General features: G+C 29.9%; 1 protein-coding gene across 2 annotated transcripts; it reads right to left on the reverse strand.

The window, feature by feature from the left end:
• Nucleotides 1–3,238: 3,238 nt before the first annotated feature.
• Nucleotides 3,239–5,570, reverse strand: LOC124825348 (Serine/threonine-protein kinase WNK (With No Lysine)-like protein). 2 transcript variants are annotated; one of them, XM_047297948.2, is made up of 7 exons: nucleotides 5,229–5,565; nucleotides 4,960–5,010; nucleotides 4,698–4,874; nucleotides 4,466–4,571; nucleotides 4,201–4,242; nucleotides 4,044–4,100; nucleotides 3,239–3,956 (listed from the first exon to the last, which is right to left on the reverse strand). In XM_047297948.2, exons 1-7 carry the CDS (start codon nucleotides 5,363–5,365, stop codon nucleotides 3,438–3,440), a joined length of 1,089 nt encoding a protein of 362 aa, XP_047153904.1. In that variant the 5' UTR covers nucleotides 5,366–5,565; the 3' UTR covers nucleotides 3,239–3,437. The 2 variants fall into 2 exon arrangements, with proteins under 2 accessions (XP_047153904.1, XP_047153903.1); XM_047297947.2 differs by having other exon boundaries at nucleotides 3,239–4,100; nucleotides 5,229–5,570.
• Nucleotides 5,571–11,923: the final 6,353 nt, after the last annotated feature.

Consider the following 11,923-nt stretch of genomic DNA (forward strand, 5'->3'; position numbering starts at 1 on the left):
CGGTAAATTTTACAAATCAGATACATTCATGAACATATTTTTTTTTCTTTTATTGAATGTGTATATTGTTCACTGACTTTTTTCAACAAGTATGTAAAAGTTTACAAATAGGCCAAATTATCAAGATTCTCTTTCACAGATTGCCAATATCTGCACCATTTGTTGATAATAATCATAATTTGTTTGACAATAACTTCATTCTAAAAATAAAAATATATTTTGAAATTATTTTATATATTTTAATAATTTGTCTATTTTAAATGAGTTGTACCAAGCCTAATCTGCATGCAAATGGAAAATTATGTAGTTTTCATTCAAAATGATTTATTTGTATCATTTGAAAAAAAAAATTAAATGATATGGAAATTTATAATTATTATGTTTGACTAATTTAAAAAGCATTCTATTAAATTTAGAATTATTTAGTTGAAATTAGTTTTGTGGAATTTATAATTAATTCATTATACGTCAATTATTATAATACTGAACTTTGTGTGACTTTTTGATCTTATTATATAGTATTATATTATTTTAATTTTTTTATTGTTTTGTACCTATTAAATTGTATTATATTATTTTGAATTGTTTGTTAGTTATTCACCAGGATTGTAAGACTTATTAAAATAGTATAGTTTAGCTAAGATATAAGGAGAAATTAAGGGTGCTAAAACTATTTTAAGATTGGATTCAAAATATTAGTCACCTATGTGTAACTTATATATTATTTTGACGAAATGAATATTTTGTGATAAGTATTTATTAGTATTTTTCTTAAAACTATTTCGATATGCTAATTTGTAACGGTGAAAATTTTATTTTCTATACATGTGTTCTAAACTTTATTACATTTATTTTTATGAAAAAAAAAGAGAAAAGAAAATTTTGGGTATATATATATATATATATATAATATATATATATATATTATATATATATATATATATATATATATATATATATATTATATATATATATATATATTTTAGATGACACCTATCTTGAGTCCCTTCATTAATTAAGTCATGTGATATTTTTGTTTTTTAGTTAAAAATAAATTATGTTTTATCACAAGCTATTATATATAAATGTAAATATTATTATTATTATTATATATTATTAATAATTTTTATATTGTCTCAGAATTATTATTTATTTTATTTCAAACTGTTCATTTATTTGAAAATAATCTTTTGCTGTTTTGATCATAATGTAATTTTTATATTTTAAAACTAAATTTATGCACAATAAAGAGGACGACAAGGTAGTCTTAATTGTTTGCAACATATGTGACACGTTTCCATCATCTGTATATTAATAACCTTTGTATAGCATTGATATAGCTCATACTATGCCTCAAAATGATATTTTATAATTAAAAAATAACTAGTTACAATACCACACTTTAATAGCACATTGTTCTTAAGAAAAGAAGTAAATTAATTAAATTTTGTCAATTTTAGCAAAAAAACAACAGCAAGTGTCATGTTTTATTTTAAAATTAAATAAAAATCACACACGTACAATGATGCGTTGACATTTTTGGGTAAAACTTGTATGAATCAGAGCAACAGAAGGGAATCTAATTTTACACTTAAGTTAGAGAAAAGGTCGAAATGTAGGTGCTGCAGCCTGCTATGTATTGTTTGATAATCAATTATTTACAATAGACAATGGGCACTAAGTTTGGTTATGTCCTTTCTTCAACACCCTCCATTATTATTTTCAATCTTCTACTCTTCACACTTCATATAACAATCCTTCCTCACTGTTATACTCATGATCTACCCATTGCCCACCATCATCTTCTTCAGGAAACCAAATATTTTATTTTTAGATGAAAAAAACATATAGACTATTTATAATAAAATAACATTTTTTTAATTTATTCATATTTTTTTATACATAAAATATAAATAAGAGTTTAAGTTTCACGTTAAATAAAAATAAAAAATTATAAAAATAAAAACTTATTAATTTAATTGTCTTAAAAATAGAAAGTTATATCAATTGGTTATGCAGTTATACTGAGATTTTATTAATAGATTATTTTCACATATAGCCTCTCTTTAATAAATCTTACCCTTATATTGGCATGATTCATATACATGTTTTACCACTTGCACGTACTTGCACTTACAAACTACCAGCCTTTCTAATCCATTTTGGTCTCAATTGTTTAAAATTTTAGAATAAAACATACCACAAAATGTATGTATAGGTTTAAACAAGTTTAAAAATATATGCTGGAATTAAATATTAACTCATTTGAAGGTGTGAGTCCATCTTGATGAACTTATGCTTAAATACTTTTAAAAAAGAAAAATATGAGAATAAATAAAATAAACTTCTTTATAGACTAAAAATCATTTATATTTAAATTAAAAAATAGAAAAATTATTAAAAGTTGCCCCCAAATTACCTTTTGCTTAATTATTTTGAATTTACAAGTTAATTTCGGTTTTTAACTTTTGTCCTTCAAATATTTATAGAAAACTTCATCCAAAAAATACTTGTTCTCTTTTAGTTTATTAGAAAATATAAGAGAATATTCAGTTATTAAGACTTCTTATATTTTGGAGAGATGGGTTATTTATTTACTTGTAATCCTATCTTATATCATTATTAAACTATTTTAAAATTTCAATCATTATGAATGTAATTATAAAATAGAGACTACTCATTCCAAATCATACTGATTCCAACACATTTTGCTTTTACTTCTTTAAGCATAATTCCGATAAAAACCATATCAGAAACTAAATAAATAAAAAATAGCAGACTATCTTCATGTTAATTATTTATATTTATTAGTAATCCTATATAAGACTCGTGCATTGAAGCAAAAAAAACATATCTAAATCACTAGTTACATCCATACATATATATGTATATATATAGTTTTTCTTTTCTTTGTTTCTATACAATACAACATGTGAGGCTTATTCATGAGATTTTTATTATAAGTTACAATACAATATACTATTATATTATTACTTGCAACACTTAACATCCTTAAACAACTGTAACAGTTGATTTCTAAGTACAATATTGTTCTAGATTCGCTGTGTGTGACTACGTGCTACGAACCCATACACACGCCCACCGACTGACAGACACATCATGATCAGCAGCTGCAGATATGCACACGCATGCATGAAATACAACTTCCTTTCTTACTACTAAGAATCAGAACCATCTACACAAAATAAAACACCAGCCAAAAAACAAGCACTTATCATGGTTATTATCTTATTATACTATAATTATTATTATTATCACCATCATTATTATTCTTTTTTATTATTATAATGACAAGAATGAAGGTAAAAACTGGGTACAATTACTGTTAGGAGTTGATAATTAGGACTAAATTTTCATTAATGCGACTGATATGATATTGTTTCCATGTGTTTTTGCAAAAGTCTGGTGATCGAAACTCAAAATCCATCGTTGGCTCCACTCCTAGTTACATTATTCTGATCTTGATGGAAGTGATGTTGATGGTGGTAGCCTGACATGGAAGTGCTGCTCTCACCAATGTCAAGTTCTGGTCTGTATACTTCTTCTTCTAACTCTTCTTTTGCCACTTTCTGCATTGATCCCATGAACTCCAGTGGCCTTTGCTGGGGTGATGCCAGAAGTTGGTGATGATGGGACTGTGGTGGTTGTGTCGGATGTGGTGGTGGCACCACTGAGGGCAGCTTTGACAGAAGTGCTTCCAGGCTGCTCATCGAGGGAGTTATCTTCAGTGGCAAGTTGAAGTGGTTCTCATATAAGTCAGCTTGAGGTGCAAGATGGTTCCCTTGAAAATGCCATTGTTCTGGAACTCCATACCCTCCTTCTACTTTATAAGGGTATGCAGAAGATGATGGATGTGGCAACAGCACACCAGGGATGCTCTCAATGTAGCTGAACTTTTTTCTTAGAAGAACAACATAGCTCAGGTCTTCAATCACCTTCAGTTCCATGAAGAAGAGTAAAATTGTAAAGTAGATTTTGCCAAGTGGGTGAGACAAAGAGAGAGGAGAAGAGGGAAAAAAAACCTTGTGAACAGCTCCTAATTGAACAACACCTTCTCTCACAGCAATAAGAGCTATGGTCTGAAAGAATCAATGTATGATACAATATTTGAATTCAGTAGAGAAAGGAGATATCCTGCAGTCTGAAATCAAAGAGTGGCTCCATGTTTCATAGTCATACCTTTATACCAGACAGGAACTGGGCTTCCCAAGTCCTAGGGTGCTGCAAAAGAGGATGTATGTTCTATAAGGATATAACTAGAGATTTTTCGATTGGAAAACATACAAACATATACATAAACATGAAATCATGGGTATTAATTTTGTAACACGTGAAATTAATAGCTAAACTTGGATGATTCTGTGAGCAATTAAATTTGGCATTTAATGCTGTTCACTTTGCAAGCGTAGGGAAGATATAGGTGGGGTTTTAATTTCTTTCTCACCGAATCTGCTGAATTGTGCCATGCTGACAAGAAGTTGATTTCTTGATCATTAGGCTCTTTGTATATCCACTTGTGGCTGTGATCTGCAGCAACTTTTCCTATTAACCTGCTCCATTCAACATAATTACTTTGCTTTCAAATCTTCCAGGAGCAGAATAAAAAAAAAAAAAAAGTGTGACACAAAAGGATATATAAACTGCTATGGATTAAAATACACATAGATATTGCATACCCTTCTCCATAGTTGTAGATCTCATGGGACATCTTGAAGAAGAGTTCCGGTTGCAGTCCTTGGTAGGGCTGAAATTCACAGTTCCCATAAACGGACGAGGTGGGACAATCTCCAGAGTTGATTTCAGGAGCTGCCGATGCAGCAAAATTGCAGAAACCATCTTCCCACACCAGTATCCTACATGCACATAAACACACTTTTGTTAACCAAACACAATAATTCTGCACCAGTGTTGAAGTTAACCTCAACACTGGAAACATACCAATTCCTTCTGTTTCCTCTTGATCTATCATATGCCCCTTGTCCTTCCCACCTATATGATTACGAAGAAACAAGATTCAAGAATCAGCACATCTATTACACAAACGTTTTCATAAAGTTATATATAGTTTACTAATAGTCCATTTATAGATACTAACTATATATATGTGTATATGTGTGTGTGATCTTTGTGCCTAGCTAGTCCAGAAAAATCTGTCTTTCCAAGAGATATATATAGAGTTGATTGATCTCTAATTCCCCTCTCCTTACTTGGGTGGAGGGTAGTTTCTTGGCAAGATCCTCCAGAAGACTGCATAGACCCATTGGGAATTTTCATGGATGCACAAACTTCTGAGAGTGTGTTGAAGGAGATGGGTAACAGCCAGTGGAGTGAGATGTTCCTCCATCAAATCCTCAGAAAGCAAAACAATTTGATCTCTTTCCCTTGCACCCCCTCACCTAGCTATCTTTAAGAGTGGGGAACTGCAACATCCTATCCTCCTTTATATAAGCCCACCAACAAGCAAATCTTACATTTATACTCCATCTCTCTCTCTCTTTCTCTTTCTCTCTCTCTCTCTCTCTCTCTCTCTCTCTCCCTCTCTCTCTCTCCCTCTCTCTTTCTCTCTCTCCTACGCATACTATACATTTAGGTGGGGAAAGTTGGGGTGAAATAAATGAACCATATACTTTTCATTGTACACAAAAATATTTTAATATTTCACTCAGACCCCACCTCTCCTTTTCCTTCTCCCTTCCCCAAGTTCTAATTTTTCAACATCCTCCAGAGTTGAAAACAATCAACCTCACCCCAAATTCATGAACCATCATCAGCAGCAGAAGCATAGGCCAAACGTAATAATAATAATAATAATAATAATAATAATAATGTATATCATATATTATATTTATATATGTGGTTCAAAAACAGCATGATACATTGTTCCTCACGTAGCTCCATGTCTTTGTGACTGTTATCTGATTTCTATGGCCTTGATCCTGAACCCCAATGCTCCTGCAGCAGCATCCATCTTTTCATAGATAGATATTTTATGTTTTAATTCATGTTCCATCGCTTACCGTTCTGTTTCCTGACACTTAGGTATCAGCATGTACTCATGATTCCAGTCCCAGGCTAACTTCCTAAACCACAACCATTTATTCTACTCAACCGGCCACAACACCGCACCTAATAAATGTTACCACCTTTTTAATTAACTTTAATACCTATGAGCCACTGCTTTTCCATTTTTCCATTAACTAGGATTTGTAGTTTTGTTCGATCGGTTGTCTGCTACGTGAGGAACAAGATAGTGGTGCCAGGATATCCCTTACAGGAAGCGAAATATCAACATCAAATTACTGTTTGAATACTATTTCATCACACTCTCCTAGCCACTAGTAGCAAACTAACGAGTGTACTAACTAGTTTGAGTCATAATGCGTAAATTGGATGGCTAATTACTTCCTAACCAGGAAAAATCCTTTTTCTTTATATACATGAGTGGTGTCAGATATCAGTATTCTTATAATTTTTTCTTACCCCAAAAGGAAGAGCCGAGTTATTATTTTTTGAACCCAAATGAGAAAATGGATTAGTCTTTGTTCAAAAAGATCCATAAGGTTGCAAGAAGCTAGAATCACATCCCTCAACCCTTCCAGTGAAGACACGGTATTTCCCCATGTTTTCTTCTTTATTATTCCCATTCTGTCACCCTCTTTTCACATTCTCCACATACATGAAAATTCAAACGTTGATGTACAAAATTTCCCAGTTTCCTCGAATAGTTTGAAACCGGAAGTTGAAAGCAACCGTATGATACATAATTAGCAAGAACCAAAGAGAAAGCGCGGCATACATAAAATGACACCAGCTAATTCAACCGGTTGTAACCATAACCTGGTATAGTGGTGGAAAATTTTCCCAACCAAAATCATGATGAACAAGCATCAGAAAACAAAGTTTCAACGACAGCATCTATACACTTGAAATTTAAGAACTCCACCATCTCTCTCTCTCTCTCTTTCTCTATCTTTGATGGTATCTCCTTTCTTTGCACCTGCTACCCTCCCATCTCTGATGAATCTGTAAGTTACATAATGACTAAATGGAGAAGAACTCATTACTTTCATTTCCCCACTCTGACACACCAGAAAAAGCTTGACAGGCAGGCCATTATACTCCTATCCCTTTGACCATACATTATTATACATAATAACTAATTTCAAAGAATATATATATAAATATATATATATAGATATATTGTGAAAGCTAGGGAAGCATTAATGTTATAGATTACCTAATAACCCAACCATTTATTTATTGCCTTCATTTCATGACAGTGACAGACATTGCTGTCTCCATGATTTCCCAAACGGATTCTTCCTGTGTAATGTACCAACAACAATGGTTTCATGTGTGTGTGTGTGAGTGTGTCCCGCGTGTGAGTGAGAAAACGGGGGGTTGGTGTGATTAAGGGGCTAAAATAAACTGTACTGTGCATGTATAATTCATGATGTGTACGATGGTAAGGCAGAGAAAGTTACTTAGCAGTGGTAGAGAGTTGGGGACAGCCTCTGAAACGGGTGATGTAAGCCAAGGGAAAGTGCTGGGGGCTACAAAACAATTCAATGAGTTTTGGATTTTATCGGAGGTGGGTGATGCCCTCCAGTAGACATAATAATATATTCTCTATATCTTCTTTCTTTTTCTCAAATTTATTTATTTTAAAAACATTAACTTTATTACTTAAATTAATTCTGAGTTAAATTTTGTGATAGAGATAATGATAATGGTATTATATATAAGAAAGAAAGAATGGTGGTGAAGGGTATGGGAGCAAAGAATGGCACAATAGTCTTGGTCAAGGAACAGGTGTTGAATCTGGAAGGATGCCCCATCCCTTTCTTCAATTAAAGGAAGTGGAATCTCTGCTCTCCCATCCTTCCCAACGTCTATGTCTCATTGTTCATCATATTAAATTAATAAAGAAACGAAGCAGATAGAATTAATTAATGGGAAAGTGCAGGAGTGTGATTTCCTTAGAAGCACATAACTAATAATTAATTAATTAGGAGACAAGCAAACAGAAGATCTATATAATGCATAGTTGTAAGCAGGCAAAGATTTTTGTTTTGCAATTATGAAAGAAAAAAAGAGTGTAATTAGATATTGTTTTGGAATGTTTGGTGGCATGTTACAGGTTATAGTTAATGGCTAGGGTTAGATACCCTCCGGCCCCCCCTTTTTGTCTTAAAAGAAGCAGACACATAACCTAGAGACTTCACTTACTTAGGCTTCGTAAATAAAGGATACCCTAATTGGTTATCCGTGATGTCTATCTATCTATATCTAAATTTCAGTGTTTCTTGAATTCATGGAATTTCTTATCTTAACTAACTCATTTGTTTCTACCCTTAAAGTCTTTCAAAACAATCAACTTTCTTCACATTTCCCAACATCATCAAAAATTATTTTCTACCTTCTTCCTCGAATTATACACCACCGCTAAACATCTCTTTTTCTCATCAACAACTATGCTTTACATTTCATTTTCTTTTAATATTAAGGTTCATATACATACATATAAGGTTTCTTGTTGGCACTAATTTCATTTCATATTTGTCTTTTGTTTATTTACATATTTGGAGGGTAAGATTTGTTGTGGCATTAAGGTCAAATATAACTTAAATTCAATTTGTCTTTGTGAAAAAGTCTTCAAAGACATTTAAAAATACTTAGTTAAAAAGGAGTCTTAATAATACTTTGTTAACATATATTTTCAATATATATATATATAATCTTATTTTTAAGGTTTATTACAAATTATGAGTAAAATTCAATAAATAATAAATAAAACTCATGTTTCATTATTTTCAACCAAATTTAGACAATGATAAAGAGTATTTTAGAGAACACAGCTGTTGACATTTTTTCTAAGTTAAATTAGTTGCATCTTTATTAGTTGTATTCCACTAATACCCTTCAATTCCTTTTGATCCCTAAACTCAAACACTTTTTTATGGCCAACTTTGAAAATGAGAGTGAATTGGGAGAAAAGCTAATGTCAATGAGCGTTGGTTCCCACTTTCCAACACCGACATCACACTTCTTCATAAGGAAGCCATTTACAATTTCCTCTCTTTTCAACCTCACATTTTGTTTTCCACTCTAAGATAACGTATTTTTTAATTATATACATAGAACACAAGCCATTTTCTTGAAAGAAAAAGAAAAACAAACACGGCTTTATTATTATTTTTTTAATGAAAAATAGAAAAAAATGTAAGAGGTTTCGTATGGATGTATGCATGATAGGAGTGTGATGAATAATATTTTTAATAAAGGTGTTGGGTGAAGGCATTGAAAATAGTTCACACACTGTAGCAACTATCAAGTCTCCATGACCAAGTAAGTGACTTAAAGTTCAATCATAGTGTTTCCATTATAAATAAAATAATTTAATTAAAGCACAAAGTTGACATGCATGTGTATTATCTATTTCCAAATTAAGCCCTATCGGACTCTTCAAACGAGACATGTTAAGGAGATAATGAACCATTTTATGTGCTTCTCAATCCGACAACTTCCATTTTACTTTTAATAATTGATTCTTCATACGGAGCCTATGCCAAGGTGTAAAGTTCATTACAGATTATCTTTCATAAATTTCACAACGATTCTGTAAATTCCTTAATTTATTGTGTTTTTTTATACTTTACTCTTTCTAGTTAGGGCAAAAATACAAGGAAATCATGTGGGAGAAGAACAACTTTAAAAAACAAAAAAATATCGCATTTAAAATAATCATGAAAAAAATGAATGAGATGAAATGAATTTATATATAACATGAAAAAAAAAAGATGGATAAGTTCGTGTCATGATTTTGCAAATTTGAATTCTTTATTGATTTTTTATGTTGATCATCTGATGTGTCTTAAAAAAAATACACTGTTTTGATATAGTAAAATATATTAAAAATATTTAATATACTAAAATTAATGTATTTTAAAGCACATTAAAAGAAAGATTTTTTTTACAAAGATTTTGTCATTGTTATGTGAGATATGAGAGAGGAAGCAAAAGCATTATCATGACTGATAATTATCAATGTGTTGAAACTATAGTTATTAATAGTTTGGTGTATGGTGGTTATAATAGCTAAAGTACATAAAAAATACGGATTTTCTTTTTATTTCTTCAATTTTTTAATCATTTTCAACTAGAAAGAATAAATAATGAAAAAAAAAGTATAAGAGAGAGAAAGAAAGAAAGAGGCAAGGAAAGAATAAAAACTTTGCTCTTTTTCAAATTTGAATCCTTTAGTTGTTGATTTTTGTGGTTGAAGTGTTGTCTCCCTTGAATCGTATAAATTGACCTTTCTTAGTATTTATTTGAAAACCATGAGTTTCTTTCTGTACTGCATACCCAAAAACAGCCCATAACCACTCTCTTTACTATAAAGAAAGCACCTATATACCATTCAATCTCTTCAAAACTAACCCTCAAAATTAAAAATATCCAGGACCACTTACTGCAAAACTTATTCTAGTTTAACTAATATTAACTTAAATATTTCAAACAACATTTTTTTCTTTTTTTTCATAATAATCATCTTCCTGATGACAGTTATACTTAATCTCTATTCAAAAATATAAATAAGATTGAGATGTCTTTATCATTCAAGAAAGAATTCTATATATATCTATGTATAATGTAATGTTTATTTTGACTAAACATTTTAAATACAATATATCTTTTTTACTGATAAAAAAATCTATTAAAGAGTGAAAGAAAGATTAAAAATAAATAAATATTGGGTGGCTGAAGTCAGAAGAATTAGGTAGAAAAGTTATAGTTTTAGGGAGGGGTTCATATTAATTAAAAAAAATGCTTTTTTTTGCTACATAAAATGTAGTTTCTATCAATTTTCCTTTTTCCCCTTTTCTAATGATAGATTTTGTTAAATCGGGTTACAAAAGATACTTAACCTGCCCTTAAATAAATTAATCTTCATATAATAATAATAATAATAATAATAATAAATAATACAAATAATCAAGACATATGCTTTTCTTGATCTCTTTTTCTTGATACCATAGCAGAAAAAGACTTCGTATAGTATTTAGTGATGAAGATTTTTATTCACATGTGAGTAAGAATATACTTTCTTGTTGGACTAGTTATATATTATTGAAATTTGATTTTTTTTTTTGTTTGAAAAGTAGTAATAAAATTAGATGTAGAAGAAATATATTATAAGACTAAGAGTTTATTATAACGATTATTTAAATTATTAATAAAATAATTTAAATTTGAGATGGACTATTTTATAGTTTATAAATTTATGATATCCATAATAATATTAGTTCCTGATAAGTGTTGAGTAAAATATGTAAGAGTATAAATGTGCATATATTTTCACGTAGTCACATTTGATTTAAGGTATAGTTAGCATTGCATTCTTAGGAATATGATATCTAAAAATATTATTGCCATGAACACTACAAGTTAACATTCAATAATCTCAATAAAAAAAAATTAAAAATGACTAATTAAAATTGAAAAAATAATATTAGAACTAAAATCATAGAGAATGGATAGCTATTCTTCAAAGTAAATTCTATATCTATAAAAATGTGAGGGTATCACTTATATGAGATAAACATATATATAAATAAGAATATTTTTATATTTCTGAAAGTGAACAATACTTAAAAATATTCTTTTTCAAAAGTTGTATCAAACGGGAATAATATTCAGGTTAACTTTTCATAAAATAGTTTGATTTTTATATATAAGTTTTGCATTTTTGTAAATAGAAACTTATATAAAGTATAACTTATATTTATCAATTACTTATGAGTTTTATTTATCTATAATGTATATCAAACTAGATCTTCGCATTAAAAAGGAAAAAATAAAGACACAAAGTAGAAAAATATTGTGAAACAAAAACTAGTAG

This window comes from Vigna umbellata, chromosome 7 (genome assembly GCF_029865625.1).
Source record: "Vigna umbellata cultivar VRB3 chromosome 7, Vumbellata_1.0, whole genome shotgun sequence".
In the NCBI taxonomy this organism is placed as follows: domain Eukaryota; kingdom Viridiplantae; phylum Streptophyta; class Magnoliopsida; order Fabales; family Fabaceae; genus Vigna; species Vigna umbellata.

What these genes read in the sequence shown, in the direction of transcription:
- LOC124825348 (XM_047297947.2), bottom strand. Translation starts at nt 5,365, where the DNA reads ATGGAGGAACATCTCACTCCACTGGCTGTTACCCATCTCCTTCAACAC. An exon ending in AGAGGAAACAGAAGGAATTG is followed by an intron (nt 4,875 to 4,959) that starts GTATGTTTCCAG and finishes ATGTGCATGTAG; the next exon opens with GATACTGGTGTGGGAAGATG. An exon ending in AGTTCCTGTCTGGTATAAAG is followed by an intron (nt 4,101 to 4,200) that starts GTATGACTATGA and finishes TGATTCTTTCAG; the next exon opens with ACCATAGCTCTTATTGCTGT.